We start from the raw sequence: 25,247 nt of genomic DNA on the forward strand, positions 1-25,247 counted from the left end.
AGGGACGGGTCCTTGGAGAGGGACATCATGCTTGGGAGGGTGGAGAGACGGCGCAGGAGGGGAAGACCCTCTATGAGATGGATTGACTTGGTGACTGGGGTAATCGGGATGGGTGTGTCAGAGGCAGTGCGGTTGGTGCAGGATAGAGTTGGGTTTAGGGCTATTGTGCATAGGGTCGCTATGAGTCGAAAACGACTCGACGACACATTACAACAGCAACAACTTTTAAGTGATCAACATTTTTATTCTGGTCACACACACACACACACATACACAGAGTATTTGCACATGTGGTATTTTCAGTGGTTTTTGTGGATTGAAAAGCAGGCAGTAGCTGACTTCAATCTCTGAGATTTGCTCAGTTTCCCATTATTTGAAGACCCTTGATTGAAGTCTGTAAGATTTTCAAATCCCAAATTGTCACAGCTCGTTGGATGTCAGTTTTGCAGAATTTACAACAATCTTGCTAGCCAGCTTCACAAATGGACCAGAGTGATGCTATCCTGGGGCAACATCTCCAAGGCTGCATTGCGTCCTCCTTGCGCATGTTGCAGAAGCCCCCATAGTCGACATACTGTTCTGGATGCTGTTTCGAAATATGCAGTTTGCAGATAATGGTCAGGCAGCCATGGTCATTGTAAGTAAAGAGCTTCGGGCAGCAGTTGGGGTCAGCAGCCATGACACTCTTCTCCAAGCCAAACGACACACTCAAGAGTGGCAGGGTCACTATCTTCAGAGTTGAAATCTGCACATTCTGATGCATCAGCTATGGGCATGGTGCTGTTGACTGACCCACTGGTAGAGAAGCTGACCTGGTGGATCCAGCTACCAGAGCCACTGCCGCCAAACTGAGGTGATCTGCTGCCTCATGGTGTACAGGCTTGTTTTTTTCATCCACTTCTTTAATGGAGGCAGAAAACACCCAGCACTTGAAGTTGCATGAGTCTGCTGCCAGCAGAATGTTGGGATGCCAGTCCAAGGTAAGGACTGTGGAACTGATAGGCTTATATATGTATTTCCTTAATCTGCCAAAAAATTTCCGGTAACATATGGAAATGAGTTGTGCTCTGCTCCTCACAGAAAAGTCCTTCTGTAGCAGGGACCACTTCACAAAACGGCTTCAGGTTCACCCTCAGAATCACCAGGGTTGGCTTCCAGATGTCATCTTTTTGACTCCAGACACACAGGAATTGTGATCTGCACCTCAAGTGGTGATGTGGTGACTTCTGGGAGTCCTGTGAATACCTGTGTGTGTTCACTGTATTCCTTGAGCTCATGAGCATCCACTCACTGGCTCCCATTCTTATAGATGTGGATGGACTTTTTTATTATTGGGGCTAAGGACAATCTGGGTAGATTTCTGTTCCAGGCATGACAGGTGATTGGCTCAAGTTAAAACTCAAGCAGCAACTTTTTATTTTTCAGTGTTCTCAGAAAACTGGGATAGGACAGTTTGGACGGGTTTGGAGTGAAGAATTTGCAGATTGTGATCAACAAAAACAGGCTCTAGCGAGCAAAAGCAGAAGGTGGAGGCTAGGAGGGAGACAAACCTTTGGCTTTTATCAGATAATTTGTTCAGTGTTCTCAGAGGAGAATTATCAGGCTCTTAGTCAAGAATAAGTATCTTTTCTCTGTGTGAATAAAATGTTAGAGGGTGGTAGGAATCCAGACAATGAAACAATGCCTTTGTTTTCTGTTCCAGTCCCCCTTCCCACCATCTATAATATATGAAGACTCAGCTCAGGGATTCTCCCAGGATTATAGGGGCAGATTGAGGTTTCTGTTTTTCTTTTTTTTTTATTCACTGTTGCACATTTTCTTCCCCTGTCTCTCCCCCTTCCCTAGCTCACTCCACAATGCACTTCTTATTCCAGATTATTCTCATACATATAATGCATATTTATATATTCTTTCAGACAGTTCTTACCCTCATCTGTTCTAATGCAGTACTCATTATCCATCCACTCTTTCCCTATTCCCTTCTGAACCCCCCAAGTCTGTCCTGTTTTATAACGGTGGTGTTATATAGTATTTATCCTTTTGTGACTGAGATATTTCACTTAGCATAACATCAAGGCTCCACTATGTTGTGTAATAACATCCTCAAGGCTCCCCTATGTTGTGTAATGTTTTATTATCTCATTGTTTTTCTGTGTTGTGTAATATTCTCTTGTGTTAATATTTTTCTATACATTCATTTATTGATGGGCACTTAGGTTGCTTCCATCTGTTTGCTATTGTGAATAAAGCAGCAATGAACATGGATGTGCATACTTCAATTTGAGTTGTGGCTTTAGTTTCTTTAGGGTATTTGACACAGAACTGCTGGGTCAAATGGTATTTCTATTTCCAACTTTTTGAGAAAGCACCAAACCACCTTCCATAGTGGTTGTACCATTTTACATTCTCACCAGCGGTGAATAAGAGTTCAGTCTCTCTACAACCGCACCAGCATTTGTTGTTTGCTGCCTTGTTGAACTTTGCTATTGTTGCTAGGGTGAGGTGTTATCTTATTGTTGTTTGGATTTGTATCTCTCTGATAGCTATTTTGAACATTTTTTCATGTGTTTGCCATCTGAATGTCCTCTTTGGTGAAGTGTCTCTTGATATCCTGTGCCACTTTTGTGGTTGGATTGTTTACCACCTTCTTCCTGTTGAGGTGGTGAAGTATTCTATAAATTTTAGATATAAATCCCTTATCAGATATATCATTGTTAACTATATTTCTCCCAGTTTGTGGATTTCCATTTTACTCCATTGGAGAAGTTTTTTTGATGTGCATAGAAATTTGGTTCTTAGAAGGTCCCGTTCATCTAGTTTATTCTTTCATGGTTTTAGGTTTTTCATTATGCTTAGAAGACTGTTCATGCTGTGGATTAGAGCTTCTAGAGTTCTTCTTAGCTTCTCTCTGATGAATTTTATGTTGTTGTTGTTGTTATGTGCTGTCGAGTGAGCTGTGACTCATAGGGACCCTATGTACAATAGCCCTCAACTCTGCTCTGTCCTGTGCCAATCTCACTGTCTCTGACACACTCATCCTGATTACCACAGTCACCAAATCAATCCAACTCCTAGAGGGTCTTCCCCTCCTGCACCTGCTCTCCACCCTCCCAAGCATGATGTCCCTCTCCAAGGACCAGTCTCTCCTTACAACATGACCAAAGTATGTCAGACAAAGCCTCAGAATCCTTGCCTCTAAGGAGCAGCCCGGTTTAACCCTCTTAAGAATGAATCTGTTTGTTTTCTTAGCAGTCCATGGTACCCTCAATACTCTTATCCAACACCATAACTCAAAGGCATCAATTCTCCTTCTATCCTCCCTAGTCATTGTCCGACTCTCTGATGCATAACAAATGATAGCAAAGACCATGGCCTGTATCAGATGCACCTTAGTCTCTAGAGAGACATCATTGCACTTCAGTACTTTAGAGAGGTCCCTAACAGCCGACTTTCCCATCACAATATGCCTTTTAATTTCCTGGCTGCTGGTGCCAAGACTGTTGACTATGGAGACAAGCAAACTAAAGCTGTGTACAATCTCAATCTCTTCACCATCCATCCTGATGCTGCCAATTGGTCCAGTAGTGAGAATCTTTGTCTTCTTGACATTGAGCCTCAATCCATATTGAAGGCTGCAGTCCCTGACACTCAGCAGCAAGTGCTTTAGGTCCTCCTCAGTTTCAGCAAGCAGGGTTGTGTCATCTGCATAACACAGATTGTTGATAGATCTTCCACCAATCCTGATGCCGCATTTCTCCTCATAGAGCCCAGCCTCCCAGATGATCTGTTCTGCATACAGGTTGAAAAGGTATGGAGACAGGACACATCCCTGGTGTACGCCCTTCCCAATTTTGAACCATGCAGTGTTTCCTTGCTCTGTTCTGACGACTGCCTCTTGGTTCAAGTATAAGTTTCTCATTAGCATGACTCAGTGTTCTGGGATTCCCATTCTTAGCCACAGTTTGTTATGGTCCACACAGTCAAATGCCTTTGCATAATCAATGAAGCACAGATAGACATTCCTCTGCTACTCCCTGCTTTCAGCCAAGATCCATCTAACATTAGCTACAATATCCCTAGTACTACGACCCCTTCTAAACCCAGCCTGGGCTTCTGGCAGTTCTCTGCTGACGTACTGTTCCAGTCGTTTTTGGATAATCTTCAGTAGAATCTTGCTTGCATGTGAAATCAAGGATATTCTTCTATAGTTTCCACACTCTGTTGGGTCACCTTTCTTTGGAATGGGAACAAATATAGATCTCTTCCAGTCAGTTGGCCAAGTGGTTGTTCTCCAGATTTCTTGGCACAACTTGGTGAGCACATCCAGGGAAGCATCTGTTAGCTGAAATATGTCAATTGGTATACCATCTATTCCTGGGGCCTTATTTTTTGCTATTTCCTTCAAAGCAGCCTGAACTTCTTCCTTCATCACCATAGGCTCTTGCTCACATGTTGTTTCTTTAAATTCTTCTGTGTTTTCCAATTCCTTTTTATACAATGACTCCATATATTCCTTCCATCTTCTTTTAATACTTCCTGGATCATTTAATATTCTGCTGAAAGCATCCTTGATTATAGCAACTCAAGGTATGAATTTGTTCTTCAGTTCCTTAAGCTTAAGAAATACTGAGCAAGTTCGGCCCTTTTGATTTTCTGACTTCAGCTCCTTGCACATTTCATTGTAATATTTTACTTTGTCATCCCGCACTCCCTTTTGAAATCTTTTGTTCAGCTCTTTAGTATCTTGAATTCTTCCTTGTGCTTTGACTTCTCTGTGCTGCAGTGCAATATTCAGAGTTTCTTCTGACATCCATTTTTGTCTTTCCTTCTTCTTCTTCTGTCTTTGTAATGAACATTTGCACTCTTCTTGGGTAATATCCTTGATATCCTCCCACAACTCATCTGGTCTTCGCTCATTTGTGTACAAGGCCTCAAACCTGTTCCTGAGATGATTCTGAAATTCAAGTAGGGATGAATTTTATAGTCTTTGGTTTTATCTAGGTCCCTGATCTGTCTAGAGTAGCGTTTTGTATAAGGTATGCGGTGGGGGTCTTTTCTGCTGATGATTTTCCAATTTGCCAACACCATTTGTTAGAGACTGTCCTTTCTCCACTTAACTAATTCTATTTCCTTGCCAAAGGTCAGTTGGTCATAGATGGGTGAGCTGATTTCTGGATTCTCAATTCTATTCCATTGATTTATGCGTCTGTTGCTGAACCAATACTTTGCTGTCTTGACCACCATAGCTGTGTAGTAGGATTTGAGATCAGGAGTGTGATTCTGCCTACCTTGTTTCTCTTTTTCAGTAGTGTTTTGCTTATTTGAGGTCTATTTCCAATCCACCTAAAATTGAAAATTGCATTTTTCTTCTCATTGAAGAACATAGTTTGTGTCTGTATTGGGATTGCATTGAATTTGTAGATCACGTTTGGTAGAACGCGTCATTTTCGTGATACTGAGTCTTCCTATCCTTTAGCACAATATATTTCCCCATTTCTTCAGGTCTTTTTGTTTCTTGTAGTAATATTTTGTAATTTTCTGTGTATATGTCTTCTTTGTCTCTAGTTAGATTTATTCCCAAGCATTTAATCTTGTGGTTAGCTATTGTAATTGATATTGCTTTACTTAGCTCCATTTCTGTATTCTCTTTGTCACTGTAGAGAAAGCCAACTGATTTTTGCAGATTGAATTTTAGACATCCTTCATAGATTTCTTAAAACAGCTGGATGAAAGGTTATCTGTTTCATTCAAGAACATGTTCCTACATCTGCTCTGTGTATTCTAGAAAATTTTTCATGTTTCATCCGTTAATTGCTCCCTGTATTCTCTTTGTTGAAGAGTTCCTTTTGTAGTTCTATAATTTTATTTCAGTGGAATCTCAAAAGAGATAGGAGACAAGCTGCCATTTTGAGCTACAGAATAAATAATTCACAAACATTTTAGCATAACTACTTTCAATCAAGATCTAAACCATATTTTTTGATCTAGTTCTCCAACATCTATTTTTGTTAATATTAATTCATTTAATAACTATTTAAAGAACATGGAGTACTCATCCTGGAGAGGATGAAGCCCTGTCTGACATGCTTTGGACATATTACAAAGAGGGACCAGTCCTTGGAGAGGGACATCATGCTTGGGAGGGTGGAGGGACAGTGCAGGAAAGGAAGACCCTCGATGAGATGGATTGATTTAGTGACTGGTGTGCTGGAGGCAAAAATATTGACAAGGGATAGAGCAGGATTTAGGGTTGTTATGAGTCGCAGGCAACTCCATGGCACATAACAACATCAATCATGGATATAGCCTCTGGTCTGTATAGTAAATACAGTTTCAAGAAATTTTACAAAGAGTAACAAATAAAGCGTCAAGAAGATACATGCAAGACTTTCTGGGGTAGTTACAAAGTTCTCTGTAAGAAAATTGATCAAGTGCATTTCTTAAGGGATAAGTGGGAGTTTTTCAAACATTTGGAGGCAAAATACTGAAGCAGTAAGGATAGACAGTTTAGTCAGAATTAGCCAGTATTCCATAACAAAGAATTATCTAGTCTGAAATGCCACTAGGGCTGTTGTTTGTTGTTATGTGCCGTCGAGTCACTTGCGACTCATAGTGACCCTATGTACAACAGCTCTAAACTCCGCTCTGTCCTGTTCCAATCGCACTGTCTCTGACACTCCCATCCCAATTATCCCAGTCACTGAATCAATCCACGTCATAGAGGGCCTTCCTCTCCTGCGCTATCCCTCTATCCTCCCAAGCATGATGTCCTTTTTCCAAGGACCTGTCTCTCCTCACAACATGTCCAAAGTATGTTAGATGGAGCCTTAGAATCCCTGCCTCCAAAGAGCCACCCGGTTTAACCCTTTCCAGGACAAATCTGTTTGTTTTCCTAGCAGTCCATGGTATTCTCAGTACTCTTCTCCAGCACCACGGCTCAAAGGCATCAATTCTCCTTCTATCCTCCTTAGTCATTGTCCAATTCTCTGATGCATAACAAGTGACTACAAAGACCATGGCCTGTATCAGACGCACCTTAGTCTCCAGAGAGACACCATTGCTCTTCAGTACTTTGGAGAGGTCCCTAACAGCAGACTTTCCCACGGCAATGTGCCTTTTAATTACCTGGCTGCTGGTGCAAAGACTGTTGACTATGGAGCCAAGCAAACTAAAGCTGTGTACAATCTCAATCACTTCACCATCCATCCTGATGCTGCCAGTTGGTCCAGTGGTGAGAATCTTTGTCTTCTTGACATTGAGCCTCAATCCATATTGTAGGCTGCAGTCCTTGACACTCTGCAGCAGGCGCTTCAGGTCCTCCTCAGTTTCAGCAAGCAGGGTTGTGTCATCTGCATAACGCAGATTGTTGATAAATCGTCCACCAATCTTGACCCCACATTTCTCCTCATAGAGCCCAGCCTCCCGGATAATCTGTTCTGCATATAGGTTGAAAAGGTATGGAGATAGGATGCATTCCTGGCGTACGCCCTTCCCAATTTTGAACCATGCAGTGTTGAGAAACCCTGCTTTTGAAGAAGTCCTTAGATGATCAGCTTCCGCAAGAGCAGTAGATAAGACAGACTTCTGAAGAACTGAGCCGGAGGCAGCACTCCTAGATCCTGTAGGCTTTGTATACTCTTCAGAGGAAGGTATGAAGAGAGACTGAGGACCAAGCTAAAGTAGGACATCTTGACCACAGGTTTGGAATGGGCTGTAATGTCTTAACAATCCGAGCAGTCTACTTTAAAAGTCACCAGATATATGACTGTAGCAATGGGCTACAGTATGTTAAAAATGATGAGGATGGCCCAGGATAGGGCAGGGTTCAGATCTGTTGTTCACAGGTAGCTATGAGTCATATTGGACTTGAGAGTAACAACAACACACAAGAACAAAGCATGACCATGGAGGAGATGTAGGTGTGCTGAAATGTACAAAGCTTCTTAATGTCCTAAAATGAATATTTTTAATGAATAGGCAATATAGTTATCCAATATTTTACATTAAAGACAATAGTGAAAAAATCTACTGTCAATTGTGTTCATTAGTGACATCTGTCTGGCAGTAACAAACACTGAGGTGCAAGGTGAGATTAATGCTGGCTGTGATCATTAAAGTTTTATGTCACCCCATCTAGACCATAATTCTAAGTGGTTTGGTAGTTTTTCAATGACGCTTTGGCAATTATGTAACGGTGTAGCCATCCTCCATTTGATCTGATGTCATCATCCTCCATTTTCCCACAATGCCTGTTTGTTTTCACATAATAGCTTGGTCTTTGGAACCTAACCTTTTAAAAAGTGAGGAATAGGCATGTGTTCTATGAATAGTGATGTCCCCTCAAAAACCCCCAAAATTTCCATACATTAGTTATATTGCTTATGATATTTGATGAGTAATAGCTTGTAATAAGGTGAGTCTCCATTTGAATTTAATTTTATCTCAATCATGCATAGTTCCATTCTTTTTCCATGATTTCAGTCCAGTAAATATAATTTGTTACCAGTGCAAATGATTTAGAGAGAAATTATTTACAAAAGCTTCACTTACCTCTTTTTTAAGCCAGTCATTTTCTATGATCTCTCGGTAACTGCCCTTGTCAATGAACTGTACAGCATTCTAAAAGAAAGTTTCTGTCTTAAGAAGAGTTATCACATGATGATTCACAATTTTAGCAATGAGGAGGCACAAATTTACTTCATTAATTTTAAGGTCTATTTCCATTACTTTGGAAACATACCTAAGAACTTCAGGTCTTTCCTTTTTTCTATCCTATTGACTTGTTATTGCTGATGTTGTTAGATCCCACTGAGTATGACTTAGAGCAATCCTGTAAACATCACATCTGAAACCTGCCCTATCCGGCGCCGTCCTCATCATCTCTGCCACACTAGAGTCCATTGTTACAGTCACTGTGTCAATCCATCTCCTTGAGGGTCTTCCCCTCCTTTACTGACCTTCCACTTTTCTCCAAGGACTGGCCCCTCCTAGCAACATGCCCAAAATAGAGAGCTGCCTTGGCTTAGTGGTAAGGATTTGTGCTGCCAACTCATAGGCATATGGTTCAAATCCACCAGTTATTTGGCACAAGAAAGATGGACAGTACCCCCCATGTGATTTACTGTCTCCGGAAACTGTCTGGAGGGTCAGCTGTAAGTTGGCCCTGACTCGATGGTTCTGACAAATAACAACGAACATATGCTGTTGCTGATTTATACTGTGTAATACCGGATGTTTGGAGAACTACATAATAATGTGGCTGTCCATTCACTTTGGCCTCCATTGTGACTGAATTTTAATGTTTTGATCAATCATTAAGCGATCTGCTCCATAGTTGTGTGATTGGGTGCTATTGAAATAATTCCAATTCATAATGACCTCATGTAAAATGCAACGAAACCTGGTGCTGTGTCATCCTCACAATTCTATTTGCAGCCATTATTTGGAAGTGCCTGTGCAATCCATCTCATTAAAGGTCTTCTTTTTTGATGACTCTCTACCAAACATGAGTTCTATCCCAAGGATTAATTCCTTCTGATAAACTTTCCAAAGTACCTTGATACAAGTCTCATCGTCCTCACTTTCAAGGAGCATTTGCTCTTCATCAGTAAGTGCATCAAGATCTCTCCAATTTCAGCAATAAGGTTCGACAGAGGCTGTTAATGACTCTTCTAGTTCTGATACTGTGAGTTGTTTTTTTTTAAGTAGCTCAATTTTTTTAGATTATTTGCTCTGAAATTATTTATCTGAACATACATTCAGAAAAATACAGTGAAAGGATTTAACACTGTCCCTAATATTTTTCCTAATTTGAAAACATTCATCTCTCTCTCCTTGTTCTGTTGAAATGACTGCCCTGTGGTCTATTACAGGTTCTACATACAGTTTTCACAATAGTATCTGTAATGGTTCTGATCCATACAGTCAAATCCTCTGTAATTAAGATAGCTAAACTATAGAGATCAATCTTTAAGCTTTTAATCACAGACATAATTCAACATATAGCAAACATATGAATATATCACATTAAAAAATCTTTTAATATGAAATATTTCTGGGTGTCAATAAGAATAGTGCACATATTTACAACCATAAAAAATAGTTTAAGGGTAGCAGGAAATTTTCCTGGAAAGAAAATTAGATGCAGAAAAATTTTTTTTACTAGGTTAATAAAGAAGAAAATAATTTTTAATTACTTTGATATTTATTGTTTTCATCCCAAAGAGCTTTCTAGTGCATAACATGTCATGTTTGTCTGTAAGATTATTTTATATTGTTGCCAGGTTATAAATTAAACAGTAACTAAAGGGCAACAAAAATTAAATAAATTATGAGGGATACTCTAGATAAAAAATATGGGCAGAAATAATTTACAAGTATGCTAAGGGTTTACTTTTTTGTTAAATCTTTATAAGATTTCCAATGAAAACCAAAATTTTTTAAAACTAAGCTTATTAACAACTAAGAATAGATTTTGATTTCCTAGACCAGGTGCTTCAATTCCTACTATTGTGCTTTCGATTTGATTAAGACTCATATAAACGTTATAACCCACAGAATGAAACCTGGTCCAGTCATGCGCCAAGCTCATAATCTCTGCTGTACATAAACAAGCTTTTCAAATTATTGTGTCAATCCATTCCACTGAGGGTCTTCTCCTTAATATCCCTCTCTGTTTCCAAGTATGATGTCCTTTCCCAGGGACTGGCCCATCCTTGATAATATGTCCCAAGTATGAGATATAAAGTCCTACCATCTTCATCAATAAGAAACACTCTGATTGCACTTATTCCAAGCCAGATTTATTTGTTCTTTTGGAATACTAATATTCTTTGGCAACACTACAATTCAAAGGCATCAATTCTTTTTTTTTAATCTTCCTTATTCATTGTCCAACTTTCAGATGCATAGAAAGCAACTGAGAATGTCATGGACTGAGACAACTGCAAAGACTTCAATAGAATAAAAACAACCCTGGAGTCACAGACATCCACTTAAGCACAAGCATTTATCTAGATCAAAAGTGCCAAGACTAACAAAGATGAGAGCTCAAGGGAAATTGAAGAAAAAACTCACGCAAAACCCCTCCAGTTGGCCCAGAAAGGCAAAAAAGGCCAAAGAACAGATACTCTATGGCCACTCCCACAAGTTGAAGCAGGCCATCGAAATCCAAGAGATGAGTGCAGTGGCCTCCGGCAGCTCCGAGAACACCCAGTAAGCAAACGATCAGAGCAGGACCATGGGCCCCAACCTCCAGGCCTCTGCTCCGAGAGGGGCTGTCCACCTCATCCCCCTATGCTGACACTTGGGGCCACCCACTGGATGGCTTCCAAGAAAACAACACATTGTGGAAAACAAGGGGGGGAAAATACCATGGCTTGCATCCAGATTTTCGATGGAAACCTTTGCTCTTCAGTACTTTAAAGAGGGCCTTGACAACAGATTTTCCCAAAGCAATAGGAATACTTTCTTAGCTGCTTCTTCCGCAACTGTTGACTGTGGAGTCAAGTAAAATTAAATCCTTGACAACATCAGTCTTTTCTCCAGTTATCATGATGTTGCCTATTAGTTGAGTTGTTAGGATCTTATTTCCTTGATCTTTTTCAGTAAATACTTCAAGTTCTCTTCATTTTTAGCAGGCAGAGTGGTGTCATCTGTATATCATGGGTTGATGATGAGTCTTCTTTCAATCTTGATGCCACATTCTTCTTCAAATAGTTTCTCAGATTATTTGTTCAGCATTGACTAGGTTTGGGAAAAAGTTACAAGTCTAACACATACCTTTCCTGATTTTAAACCATAAACTATCCCCTTGTTTTGTTCAAATAGCTGTTTCTTGGTCTATGTATAGGTTCCTCATGATTGGAGTCAAGTAAGTATTCTTGGAATTCTCATTCATCTCAATGTACCCATAATGTATTATAATCCACTTTAATGAATGCCTTTGCATAGTCAATAAAACACAAGCAAACATCTTTCTAGTGTTTACTGCTTTGAGCCAAGATATATAAAACATTAGCAATTATATCCTTTGTTACACAGCCTTTTCTGAATCCAGCTTGAATTTTTGGTAGTTCTCTATCTGTCCATTTCTTAATAATCTTCCGCAAGGTCTTACAAGTAATATTTTAATATTAATTATCTTGCTCAATAATTTCCACATTCTGTTGGTTCACAATTTTTTCTGAATGGGCACAAATATGGATATCCTCCAGTTGGTTGACCAAATAGCTTTTTCTCCCAATGCAACAGATAATTCTAAAGTCGTTTACAAGACAGAATTTCATTTTTAAAAAACCAATGTAGTCCATAACTAAATCTAATTGGTTAACAGCTTAGCTTTGGTAAATCCCCAAGTCCAAGCAACATCCAGGATAATTTTATAATAGAATCTCTGTGGATGGGGCCCAAGCAAATAAAAAAAAAATCCAACCAAAAAACCAAACCTCTCAAGTGATTTCAACATTCAGCTAAGAATGAAAGGCTCTGGATTATGGGAAGTTGGGCTACATGCCAAAATAGAATGAAATGTCATTTAAGTTTTTAGTATGCAGCATTATGTGAGGAAAAATGTGTAATATAGTGAGTAAGAGCAATGATCTAAAGAAGACCTCTTAACTTAAATCCCCATCTCTTATACTCTAGCTCTGGGAGAGTCATAAGTTTTCTGTGCCTTGATCTCATCATTCTCAAGTCCCTGCCTTTTACAGGATTGTTGAGAAACTTAAATGTGAAGTGCTTAGAATTCTTTCTGGAACATGCCTCCTTATATATGCTTTAAGCATATTTGATCACATGTCTTTTAAAAAGAATTTGCTATTTTTGAGCATGCACACAACATAAATCCCAATATTTAATAATTTCTATATTTGCTTCAGTGACATTGAGTGCATTCTCACTGTCTCAGGCACTAAAACTCTCTGTCTTCTGCATCTAGGAAGATCTTAGCGCAGGAACCACTAAGCAAAGGGACACACTCCACTCCCCTCTCTTCTTTTTGGTGTAGGTGATGATACTCCTATCTCCACCTATGCTCTGGGATTGGCTCTCTTTTTAAAATCTAGCAGGATTGACAAAACGTCAAGAAAGTACTTTTTAAGTCAAATTATTTTTCATTCTAAACTTCATTCAGACCTTTAATTTTGCTACGTTAGTTTCCACATTATTATTATTATTATTATTATTATACTTTAAAAATGAGAGGATAATCATTTATGGAACTCTTGCTCCTTGTGAAGGATCACCTACCGGTCACATCATCTCTTTAAGGTAAATGTTATTAATGTCTACATTTTATAGATTAGGAAACGGAAGCCGAGAAAAGCTGAGTCACAAACTCATGCTATATAGGCAGTAACTAATAGAAAGAGGCTTTAAACTCAAACTGCCTATTTTAGAACCCAAGTTCTTAACCACTGTAATATGCCATAAAAATAAATCAGGGAGAAAATGTTTTGTTTTAAAAGGAAAATGGGGGGGGGGAAGGAAATATACCTGAGTGGCCCATTCCTTCTTTTGGTCCAAGTTTAACAAAGTTTCTCTGATTATTCTCTTTCTAGCATCTTCCAGAGTGATTCTATACTGTTCTTTAAAAAGAAAATTAGAAGCCTTAACAAAGTGGATGCTTGGTAAATTTTATATCTCATCACCCTTACCTCTCCTTCCTAGAAGTTTTTTTCCCCAGAAATTTTCAGAGTCTATATTTACTAATTGGAAGCAGGACCGGCATGCACTTCCATAATAGCTTGCCTCTGGAAGCCTTATGAACTTGGAGAAAGGACGAATGTTACACAGATGTCCAGGACTTTCATTCATAGGGTCGCTATGAGTCACCTGAGACTCAATGGCACTTACTTAACAACAACAACAACATATTTACTAAAGTATCTAGCACCTCCAATTAGAAGAAAAGTTCTAATAACAACAACAACAACACATTCATTGCTATCAAGTCAATGCCAGCTCACAGTATCCCAACAGGATAGAGCAGAACTACTCAATAGGGTTGTAAATCTTTATGAAAGCAGACTGCCTCATTTTTGTCCTGCAAACTGGTTGGTGGGTTTAAACCACTGACTTTTTGATTAGCAGTGGCATCACAACCACTGTACCCACAAGGCTCTGTCCAATAACTTCCTAACACCTTAAGGTGAATTGATTTAAGATGACAGCCCTCCCTGGAATATTTGCATATTCAAAGCATTATCTCTTCAAAGAAGAAATTTCAAACACATTAGTACTTGTATAGGTGATCTATACGCCATGTCATGTGACTTATTAGTCTACAGTAGAAATATAAAGAGTTTATTATTTGAGTGACTAGCTTCTTAGACTCCATCCACCTACATTTCCAGTACTCTTGGTACATTTTCACTGGAACGGGAAAAGTAGACTGCAAAGAGGAGAGTAAAAGGTAGTGGTGAGCTTGAAAGCTGATCGGTATACCTGATTCTGAACTTGGCCAAGAACATGAGCTGGAAAGTGCAGATTTCCCTGTTCTCTCTGTATTTCATTATGCTTATAAATGCCAATATTGAAAGAGCAAAGAATCATGATATTCAGGCCTTGAAAGACACTTGGATATCATACAATCAACATTCCTGGTTAAGGGAAACGAGGCTTATTTATACCCATGGAAGCACCAGTCAAAAAATAAAAAAATGTGTTGTCAAGGACCTCCTCAAAGTGTTAAAGAACGAGGATGAATGTTTAAAGACTAAAGTATGCAGCTGAAAGTTGGACAGTGAATAAGGAAGACTAGAGGAAAAGTAATGCCTTTGAGTTGTGGTTTTGGAGAAGGGTACTGAATAACATGAACTGCCAAAAGAACAAACAAAATTGTCTTGAAGGAACTGTGACCAGGGTGCTCTTTTAGAGATATGATGATGAAACTTCATCTCACTTAGTTTGGGCATGATTTCAGAAGGAACTAGTTTCTGGAGACAGACATCACGCTGGGAGAGGCCAAGTTAGCAAAAGAGAGGAAGATCTTCAACAAGAGGAACTGACACAGTGACTACCACAGTGGGTTTGAGCAGGACAGAGGTCATGAGAATGATGCAGGTCAGGGCAAGGTTTTGGATCTATTATTTGCAGGGTTGCTATGAGTCACAGTCAACTTCAGGTCACCTAACAAGAGAGGAGGGTCCTCAATGTGATGGACTGACTCGGTGACTTGGGTAATGGGGGTAGGTGTGTCAGAAACAATAGGGTTGGCACCAGGTAGAGCAGGGTTCAAAGCTGTTGTACATAGGGTTGCTATGAGTCACGAATGACTTGATGACAGATAACAATAACAACAGGCATACATATTTTTAAAATCAGGCTAACTAAAAAAGTATTGGTGTCAAGATGATTATACTACACAGCAGAGTAGAATTGCTCCCATAGGGTCTCCAAGACTGTATGTCTTTATGAAGACACACATTTTCCTTGTGAATTGTCTGGTGGGTTTGAACAACCAACCAACTTTTCAATTAACAGCCAAATACTTAATTTTGCCACCAAAACTCCTCTAACTAAGCATAGTAATAATGTTGAATTTTACCTGAACTCTCAGATATGAGAAAACAGCAGCTTTAGAGTTTAAAAATACAGAATGAATACGATTTGCAGAAATAACTGCTGGACTGCATTGTGCACCTTGCATCATCTTAAAACCCTCTAATGCTTTTCTCAGAACTTTCAAATGACCAAAGCAGCCATAACACTGCAAAGATATTTCAAGAAGCTAACAATCTCCTTTCTCAAAAAATTTGATTAACATGCACACAAGTCTTTAGAATTTGTTTCAGCTTAGCCTTCTTAGAGCAGTGGCTTTTAACATTTCCATTAACTTAGAGGCTGTAACACTTCTTTTTTTGCTGGAACAAGGTTAATCCTCCATTGACTATCTCAAAGTTGTTGTGTTTATGTACCATTATGTCAAGTATAACTCAGAGGGACCCTATAAACAACAGACTTGAGCCCTGTCCTCTCCTGTGTCATCCTCATCATCTCTGATACAGTTGAGCCCACTGCTTCATTCCCATGTCAATCCATCCCATTGGAAGTCTTCCTCTGATTCACTTACTCTCCATCCTTCCAAGCATGATGTCCTTTTCCAAGGAATATGTTCTCCTTGCAACATATTCAAAGTATGTGAGACGGAGCTTCAACATCTTTGCCTCCAAGGAGCACTCTGGTAGCATCTACTCCATGTCACATTGGTTTGTTCTTTAGGCAGACTAACCTGTGTTAATAAGACTTTGCCTGATGTTATCACCTTTTGTTTAAACCTTTGGTTGCTATCTCCACTAGAATTTTAAGAATTTTCATGAATTAATTCTTTTTCTTTAAATGAATCTTTCATATCAATAAATACCTTCCGAGCCACTTGTCACTTTGTATCAAAGATGTTTGTAAAGAGGAAAATTAAACTTGACAAATGGAGAGTCTTTGATAGGTAGTGATTTGAGGCTTCAGTGCCAGGGCAGTGGCAGTTGCAAAGCCTAGGTCCTTGGTGATAGCTTTGGTAGAAGGAAAAGAAGGGAATAAAAAGAGAAGGGGATGTAATAGGTAAACGCTCAGCTGTTAACAGAAAGATTGGTGGCTTGACCCAACAACGCTGCCACATGACAAAGGCCTAGCCTAGCAATCTGGTCCTATAAAGATTGCAACCCCAAGAGGGTTCGTTAGGTTTTGCGGACTAGTGTAACCTCTTATATGGAGAATATGAATATGGAAGGTTTTATTATTCCAGCCTAAATATTCTCATCTACAGAACCATTTCCCCCCCTTATTGTTATTCAAAATACCTCTGGAATATTTTAATCCTTCAAATCTCATTTCTGCTGGGCTTTCTCTTTCAATTGAGTGTCTAGCCCATCAGTGTAATGCTGGTTATTTATTTGAAACTTCATCCCAACAAAGAACCACCATCAATCTAAAAGTTGCCATGGATCAGGATTTTTAGCTTTTAATGGATTATACATTTTTAGCATCTGAATGAATCCATAAAAGCTAGAGCTAGGTAACATTAAATATGAATACTTTGCTGTAAATCATAAAAAATAGATTACAAAATACACTGTGCCTAAAATCAGAGCTCTTTCCATTGCCAAATTAGGTCTCTGAAAGCAACATTAACTTCCAACTCAGTTCTACATTCCCTATGAAATTCTATGGACCTTTTTTTTCTTCTTAAAAGCAAAGTAATCAGTACAAAGGTAAATATGAAAATTCCATTGTTATGTTTTGTGATTTAGGCAGTGCTTCAAGCAACAGTCTGTTGTGGATACCCTGTCTCCTCTAAAAAACTCCTGGGGTATGTAAAAATTTCCTTCTTATAAAAATTCGACACATTGCAAGTGGAAGTCTAGAAGATTCTGACTTTGAGCCTTCTGACTCATCCTCACTCAGATGCCTGAATGTAAAGTTTGTTTGCTGAATGGCAGCTTCTTCCCAGAGATGATCACAGAGCCACACTGGCTGAAGCTTGCTTCACTTTGCTCTGCCTTCCCCATTCTGTCTACCTTTACTTGTGTTCGCTGCTCACCGCTTGTTGGAAATCTTGTTATGCACTCTTCATATCCCATCAACAGTGCTATTTCTTTGGTAGTAAGTAAAAAATTTTTTTCTTTGGTGGCTGGCTCTTAATGAGATAACCCTCCATTATAGGGTGTCTGTTTCTCTTTGGACAACCATCAGTCTCTCCTCTTGGTCATGATTTAACACAACAGGATGCAAGCTCTGCCTCACATGGAAACATTTAACTCCTTCCTTCTCCTGACAGGCTCTTGATAGTGCAGGCCAAGTCTAGAGCGGCAGTCACTTCTTCAGTTTGCTGTCAGAACAACTAGCTTGTCAGCGACTGCTCCTTGGATTACTCATGAAGTCATAAGAAACTAGATACCTGTGTCCCAAACTGCTGGGACTGATTGGAGATGAAAAAGAAATTACTGTCCATTTGGAACACAGCCTTCTACCACCTCTTTCTAAAAGCTGTCTCTTAAAATTTTAACAGTCTTTTCTTGACTGGTCTTTGTTTTTAAGTTATTTTTATTGTTGCTGAAAATATATACAGCAAAACATAGACCAATTCAACAATTTCTACAATTCAGTAGCATTGATAACATTATATTATCCAAGTTATACAACCAATCTCATCTTCCTCTTCCAAGTTATTTCTCCTCTACTAATAGAAAAACAACAACAACAACAATAGAAAAACAGGAGAAAAAGATAAGCTGGTACAACAACAACAACAACAACAATAAAAAAACAGGAGAAAAAGATAAGCTGGTAGTAAGGCTTGTGTAAATTAGTTCAGAAGGCCTGTTCAGATTTGTTGTGCTGAAGTGATAACTTCCAAAGTGTTTCAATAATCCCCCAACAGAGTGATAGATGCTTCCAGGATGATACTGAGAAGCACCTAATACAGCATAAAGACAAATCCAGAACAACCATTTTTCCATTCATCTAAAATTACCAGACCCCCAAGCCTGGATCAACAAGTAATTTTACATATGAATGTCATTACCATAACCCAAAAGTTGGATACAATATTATGGAAAAATCTTCAGCTAAAAGAAATCATCTGAATTTCTGATCAAGACAAGGAGTTTTGTACGATCATAAAACTCTTCCAACTTTAGAAAACCAAAATGAAGAAATAGTAGATAAAATATTTTCAATATTAACAAAAAGGATATTGGTTTCTAAAGTATTGTAGAGGATAAAGACATAGACAGATCAATAGAGTGGAATACAATGTATAGAGAAAGATTCAAATACACAGGAAATATAAATATGATAAAGTTATTCTTTTAAATCAGTAGGATAAAGTGGATTATATAATAGCTGTTGGGAAAGCCATCTGGCAAAAAGTGAAGTTGGATTCTTACCTCACACAAAAATGAATAAAAGACTTAAGTATAAAAACAAAGCCATTAAAAATTCTAAAAGAAAATACTGGGCAAGCTCTGGTGGCCTAGTGGCAAGAAGCTGCACTGCAATCCCAGAGCTATGTGGTTCAAATCCACCAGTTGCTCTGCTGAAGAAGGAGGAACAATCGCCTCCTGTATCAGTCAGATCTGATTTGACGGTACACACATTAAAAAAAAAAAATTCTGGAGTATTTCTTCATAATCTAAAAAATTACTAAATCAAGAACTGTCAAATTGGATGCTATAAAATCTTAAAAATGTCCTTATTAAAATACTACGAATATGCAACAAATGGGAAAAATATTTACAATTTAATTTCACAGATAAAAATCTAATTTCCTTAAAATATAAAGAGCTCCACAACGCAATAGAAAAATGGGCAAAAGGTGTAAACAGGAAGAGAAATTCTTAGAAAGAATTTCTAAAAAAAAAAAAGAACTTCTTTGCATATTGAAATAAAAAACCAAGTGGTTTGGTCCATTCTCCTTTAAACATAAGTAATGTAATTAAAAGGCTGTTTACCACCTTGCGATTCCAAGATGGTGTCTGCAGTGGAAACAGTGTGGTGAGCTGCTGGAGCAGCAGACCACATGGAGGAGGGCCACCATGGCCTTCTACAGACCTCTGTTTATTGATAATTAAACAGTTAAACAGTTGATGACTGGTCTTCGGTCAGGATTGAGGCTCAACATCAGGAGATCAAAGATTCCCAGGGAGGAATGGGGGAGTCCCGTGGCTCCCAGCCCTCTGCTACTGAGCCTGCACTGCTGCCACAGCTCCATGACGCTCCCACCGCCGAACCTCAGGGATCCCCTCACCTAGGATGGACGGTAGGCACCCCCCACTCCCAGGCTGGTGCAGTGGAGCTGCCACACCGCTGCAGAGTGGACTTGTTCTGGGGAGAATTCTTGGAGCCAAGATGGCGGCTGCAGGAGACGCAGCAGCAGGATGGGGTTTCCTTGGTCAGGCCAGAGAGGAAGATCACCAATATAATGGATTGATGAGAGTCACTGTGAGCTGTCTATGACTTGACAACACTTAACAGTTGCAGCATGTCTGAGACTGCAGATATCCTCACTGCACCACGTCTTTTGATCTGTTGATTGCCTCTGCCAAGAACTATTTAGACCTGGGGGGGATTCTGTTCACCACTCTCAGGTCCCCTTCTCCATTTATAAAGGGTGAGGGCAATTCAAATTACAGTATGAGCACTTAATGCGGGGAGGGTAATGATGGCAGTGCCGGAATTGGTGACGCTGTCCCTGGCCACATGGTCTTCAGTGAGGCATGGGGTCCAGACTTGGGGGGGGGGGCTATGCTGGGGTAGTGTGCCAGCCAGCCCCTAGGGTGTGTCACACGGCCCTCGGGGGGTGGGGGGTGGGGAATGCCTTCCAGCCCTCGGGGTGGGCTATTTGGCCCTTGGGGAGAGCTGTCTGGCCCTTGGGATGAGCTGTTTGGCCCTCAGGGTGAGCGGTTCAGCCCTCTGGGTGAACCAGCCCTTGGGTTAAGCTCCTCAGCCCTCAGGTTGTGCCATCTGACCCATGGGTAGAGAAAACTGCCTAGGGTGTACAGAGAATTTTATCTAGGCTACTTTCCTCCACCCTCTCCCCCAGTACACCTGAAACACCCCCCAAACCCTTCTATTTGTAACTCACAAGTTTGTTCCTTCTAGGTTTGCTCCCTTTCCTGTAGGTAACTTTAACACTGAGTTTTGCTCCAGACCTGACGCTGAACCCAGTTCCAGAGACAAAAAGGAAATACAACTGCCAGCTAAGGAAGCAAAGGAGGATGGAGCCTCAGGGTTCAGTCAGTCATCCCCACTGGACCCACCTGGGAAAACACTTTGCAGTCCAGAGGGGAGTAAATGTCAGGAAAATATCTTTGAACAGAACAAGAAGGCAAGCAGCTTTACCCCAAGACCACAAGTAAGATGATAAAGTGTGCTCCCTTTCCCCCTTCACATCAACTCCCCTGTTCAGCATGAAGAAGCCAGAGAGTCTGTGCCCAATTCCCAAATGAGAAACCCACAAGTGAATAAGACAGTTTGTTTAATCACCATTGGACTATGCTTACCATTGCCCTGTATCATCTGGTCCCCACTGGATCCTTTTCATTTCCATCACCTGCTTCCCCCACCAACTAAATTGTGCAGCACTGCAAACTGCATCCCTGCAATTTCATCCCTGCCCTTCCTCACCCTTCTGCTCCCAAACCTCACCCCCTTGTATCCCAAACATGTTTTTTCCAATAAAATGTTAAAAAAGGCTGTTTATCATAATAAATTTAGGTATATATATGGATATTTATTACAGCATTATTTATAATAATAAAAGACTAGAAACCTAAATGCTTATCAGTAGAGGGGCAGGTTAAAAAAAATCATACAACCCAACAATGTAGTCTTTTGAAAGAAAGAGGCAGTGCTAAAATAGACAGACTTGTAAAAATGTCCATATTACATGAAAAGACAAGTGAAAAACTGGTCTAAAGCATGGCACTTGTGATACATATTCCTGTGATATATATTCTATATGTATTTCCTTGTATTCTTTTTGCATAGATAGAATATTTCTGATAGGCTACACAGGAAACTAGTAAAAGGAGTTTCTGACAGAGAAAAGATCTGAATGCTGGAGGGTAGACATTGGTGGGAAGGTGCACTTAACTATATTTGAGGAAGAGAATCTTCTGATAAATTGGAACCCCAAATTCAGATTAATATGGGGCCAAATTCAAATTGTCTTTAAGTTGCAGAGTTTTTGAGCCGAGAAACGTAAAAATAGTTCCAGAAGTAGATTATTCCAACAAGCCTAAGGCAACTATGTCCTGTATTATCATCATCTCCAGGTTTCTCCTATTTATTTTACTATATGACCAGATTTCTCCTGTTTATTTAATTCTATTATTTCCCTATGTCTGATCTTCTTTTAAGTCACTATATTGACTGACAAATGACCTTTTACCTTAAAGCACAAACCTACCAGGTATATCCATTGTGACCAGTTCTAGCCATGGTAAGCTTCATCACATAAATCCTGTCTGTACCTTTCCCCGTCTCATATTTATTCTTTAGTTTTTTCAGACTATAAATTAGCATTCATAGACATCCGTTCTACTTGGGTAGAAGTGATCTAGACTCAGGTATGAGTGTATATGTACTACCATTGAATAAAGCATCTTTTTTGAAATCAGTTACTACCATTGAATAAAGCATCTTTGTTGGGATCAGTTGCCATAGTACACCCTAATTCCCTTTAAATACCCTTCTTATAGCATTTTTTCCTACTCTCCTCCCACGTTTACTTTTAAGTTCATAGTTCTTAGTGCTGCCAGTGGAGTAACAAAGGATTTAGGGTATCCATTCCTCCCCTTAAAAGTAAACATTTTTTCTCTAAATATTATTTAATTGAACTAGCTTTGTTGCAACTGACCTGACATTTTCCTTGAATTCTCTTTAACTGTACTGATGTCTTTCTCTAAGGACACAATGGTATTAGCATGTTGTTGACTGCCTACATTCTTATACTCTTCCCAGTATTCCTTCTCACCGAGTTTCTCAAGAAATAGCTTCTCAGTCTTATTTATTTGATTGCGCATATCTGTTGAAAAAAACCCCAAAAGTGTCATATGAGTCATCCTTCCAATAATTATCTGAAGCATTCTGATGTTTTAAAAGTCCAAGTCTGGTAATAAAATGCTCTTAACTCATGAATAACATTTTATACTTTCAATTTAACAAAATAGAAATTATTCAACTATTGTTTATTTCTTACAATGTGAGATACAAATAAAAATGAAACTTTTCTGATTGCAAAATAGATGTTTTGTAACAGGTAATTATCAAGATTTTTTTATGTGGATAGTTTTTTGTAGTTTTGGATAATCATCAAGAAGTATATAAAACTTCTCTATATATTTGCCTCCGGAAATTCTATGAACTTGGAGAAATGATGAAAGTTATACAAGTGTTCAGGTATTTTTTGTTCATAGGGTCACTATGAGTCATCTACAACTCAATGGCACTTAACAACAACAGCAACATATATTTAGTAGCCACACATTTAAATTATTTTTTTATTCTTTTTAAAATGTTAAATTATTTTTATTAATGATTTTTAATGCATCATATACATTTTTATAGCATGTTCTTTTCATTTAATTTATTCCGCATTTATTCATTGTTGTACATTTTCCTCCCTGCACACCCCTCCCATCCAGTTTGTTTCTCTCTTTGAAGAAAAAAAAAAAAAATTCTTTCACTGTTATACAATCCCCTCCCCCCAGTCCACAGTCCACTTTCATATGCATTTATTTTTTTGTAATCTTGTTATGAAAATAATACCTATTCCTATATTCCTTTTAAATAGTTGTGATGGTTTTATTTTGTATAACATAGTATATAACATGGAGTTGCTCTGAGTAAAAAAATGACTCAGACTCAATGACACCTAACAACTAACGTTTATCACAAATATTCTTTATTAGTCAATTTTCATTGTCTTGGTCATTATGGCTGTGGGCAAGAGTTGATTGAATATACAGTCCCTCTCAGATCCTTGGACACCATTTTTATGATTAATTTATTTGATTAAGTCACATAAAGTTCCTTTCTTTGGATTGCCCAACTGTAAAATGACATTTAAAATAACATGTCTTTCTCCCCTGTCCTCTACACCTGTTATTAGGAATCCTGAATGACTACCTTAAATATGTACAAATCTCAGCCATACAAACTTTCTGCCCTAAAGCACTTGATAAACCTGTTAATCTATTCAGTTGTTAGCTCTGAGTATCATGTTGCTGAATATTCTGGAAAAGGAAACATTACAAAAGCTGAAGAAAATAAATTTTATGGCTAGTTGGCTCATTACTATCCACCTTATCTGAGAAATTCTTTAGTTCAAGACGATGACTTACTCATCCTGTAAACCCAGCTCCTAGCACAAAGCCTGGTGATTATTTCCCAGAAAATATTTGTTGAGTAGAATAATTAAAGTATTCCAACCCATCCAGAGGTCCGAAAGGATTCTGGACATTTCTTTTCCCAAAGATATAAATGATTAAAAAATATTTTTAAGTTCCTTCATAAATTACATTTATTATTGGAATCTAAGAACTTGTCCTTTTGCCTGTGGCGCAGCTGGATGGCCCCATTCTTCTTTGAGCAGAGAGATACTGCCCCAGTTCTATGCCACAATCAGCTTTTCAAGGGAAGATTGAGGTAGCTGAAATAGTCCTAAGAAAGATAGGTGTAGTGATTAATCTATATGTCCAGAATTTGTCTTAGTAATAAATTTCTTCTATGTCTTTGAGTTGTGGTGCTAGAGAATAGTATTGAATACACCACAGACTGCTAGTAGAATAAACAGGTTCATCCTGGAGAAGGTGGAACCAGGCTGCTCCTTGGAGACAAGGATTCTAAAGCTCCTTCTGGCATACTTTCAGCATACTTTTTGACATACTGACATACTTTTCAAGGGGGGACCAGTCCTTGGAGAGAGACATTCTACTTGGGATGGTGGAAGGATGGCGCAAGAGAGGAAGACCCTTGATGAGGTGGATTGACTCAGTGTCTGGGGTGTGGGGGGTTGATATGTCGGAGATGACAAGGTAGGCTCAGGATACAGCAGGATTCAGAGCCGTTTGTACCTAGGGTCACTATGAGTCACAAGCAATTCGCCAGGCCTTAACAACATCATCCCTTGCCAAATTAAGCAAAACCACTGTAGTGGCTCTAGTCAGCTAGGGTAACACTGGCCCAGGAGTAAGCACATGCCTCCAGATACTCTGTTCCAGAAATATTCTCACTAAAACTGGTGAAAACTAAGTCTCTTTTGTATTAATTCTGAGGAAATATGGATGGAATATCAAAGCTATCTGCAATCAGAGTTCTAGTCTCATGAGGACAACAGCTTGTAAAAAATAATCCAACTTTCAGGAGGAGAAGATGGAGGAAAAGAGAGAAATATTTTCCCCCCTGACATGCTGAGATCTAACAGCATTTGAAGCTCTCATTTCAAGTAAGCACCACTTTCTGTGGTTTCGTCAGGCTAATTTGAGCTGGATATTTACCTTTGTAACTGAGAGAGTCCTGAATAACAGCTGGAACAAAGGGATTATATCAACACTTTATAAAAGTGTATGAGCATAGAAATCTTGTGGAACTTTGTCAAAAGGTAGTTTCTCAAAACAACAATGAGATATCATCTCACCCCAGTCAGAATAGCAAAATTTAACAGAACAGCAAGCAACAAATGCTGGCGAGGTTGTGGAGAAACTGGAACCCTTATCCACTGTTGGTGGGAATGAAAATGGTGCAAC

The 25,247-nt window shown here is 39.1% G+C and overlaps 1 protein-coding gene and 1 pseudogene across 1 annotated transcript in view; both read right to left on the minus strand.

Moving 5' to 3' along the window:
• The window catches only part of CCDC83 (coiled-coil domain containing 83), a 60,053-nt gene that overhangs the window by 13,067 nt on the left and 21,739 nt on the right, over positions 1 to 25,247 (minus strand). Inside the window, exons 4-6 of the mRNA XM_006895265.1 lie at positions 22,358 to 22,525; positions 13,495 to 13,586; positions 8,551 to 8,619 (exon numbers count right to left, since the gene is read on the minus strand). Coding sequence (XP_006895327.1) covers positions 8,551 to 8,619; positions 13,495 to 13,586; positions 22,358 to 22,525 — 329 coding nt within the window. The remainder of the gene's footprint in view (positions 1 to 8,550; positions 8,620 to 13,494; positions 13,587 to 22,357; positions 22,526 to 25,247) is intronic.
• Positions 359 to 5,445, minus strand: LOC102853104 (annotated as a pseudogene).

The sequence above is a fragment of the Elephantulus edwardii genome, unplaced genomic scaffold (assembly GCF_000299155.1).
Source record: "Elephantulus edwardii isolate Elephantulus edwardi_28Jun2011 unplaced genomic scaffold, EleEdw1.0 scaffold00163, whole genome shotgun sequence".
Classification (NCBI taxonomy): domain Eukaryota; kingdom Metazoa; phylum Chordata; class Mammalia; order Macroscelidea; family Macroscelididae; genus Elephantulus; species Elephantulus edwardii.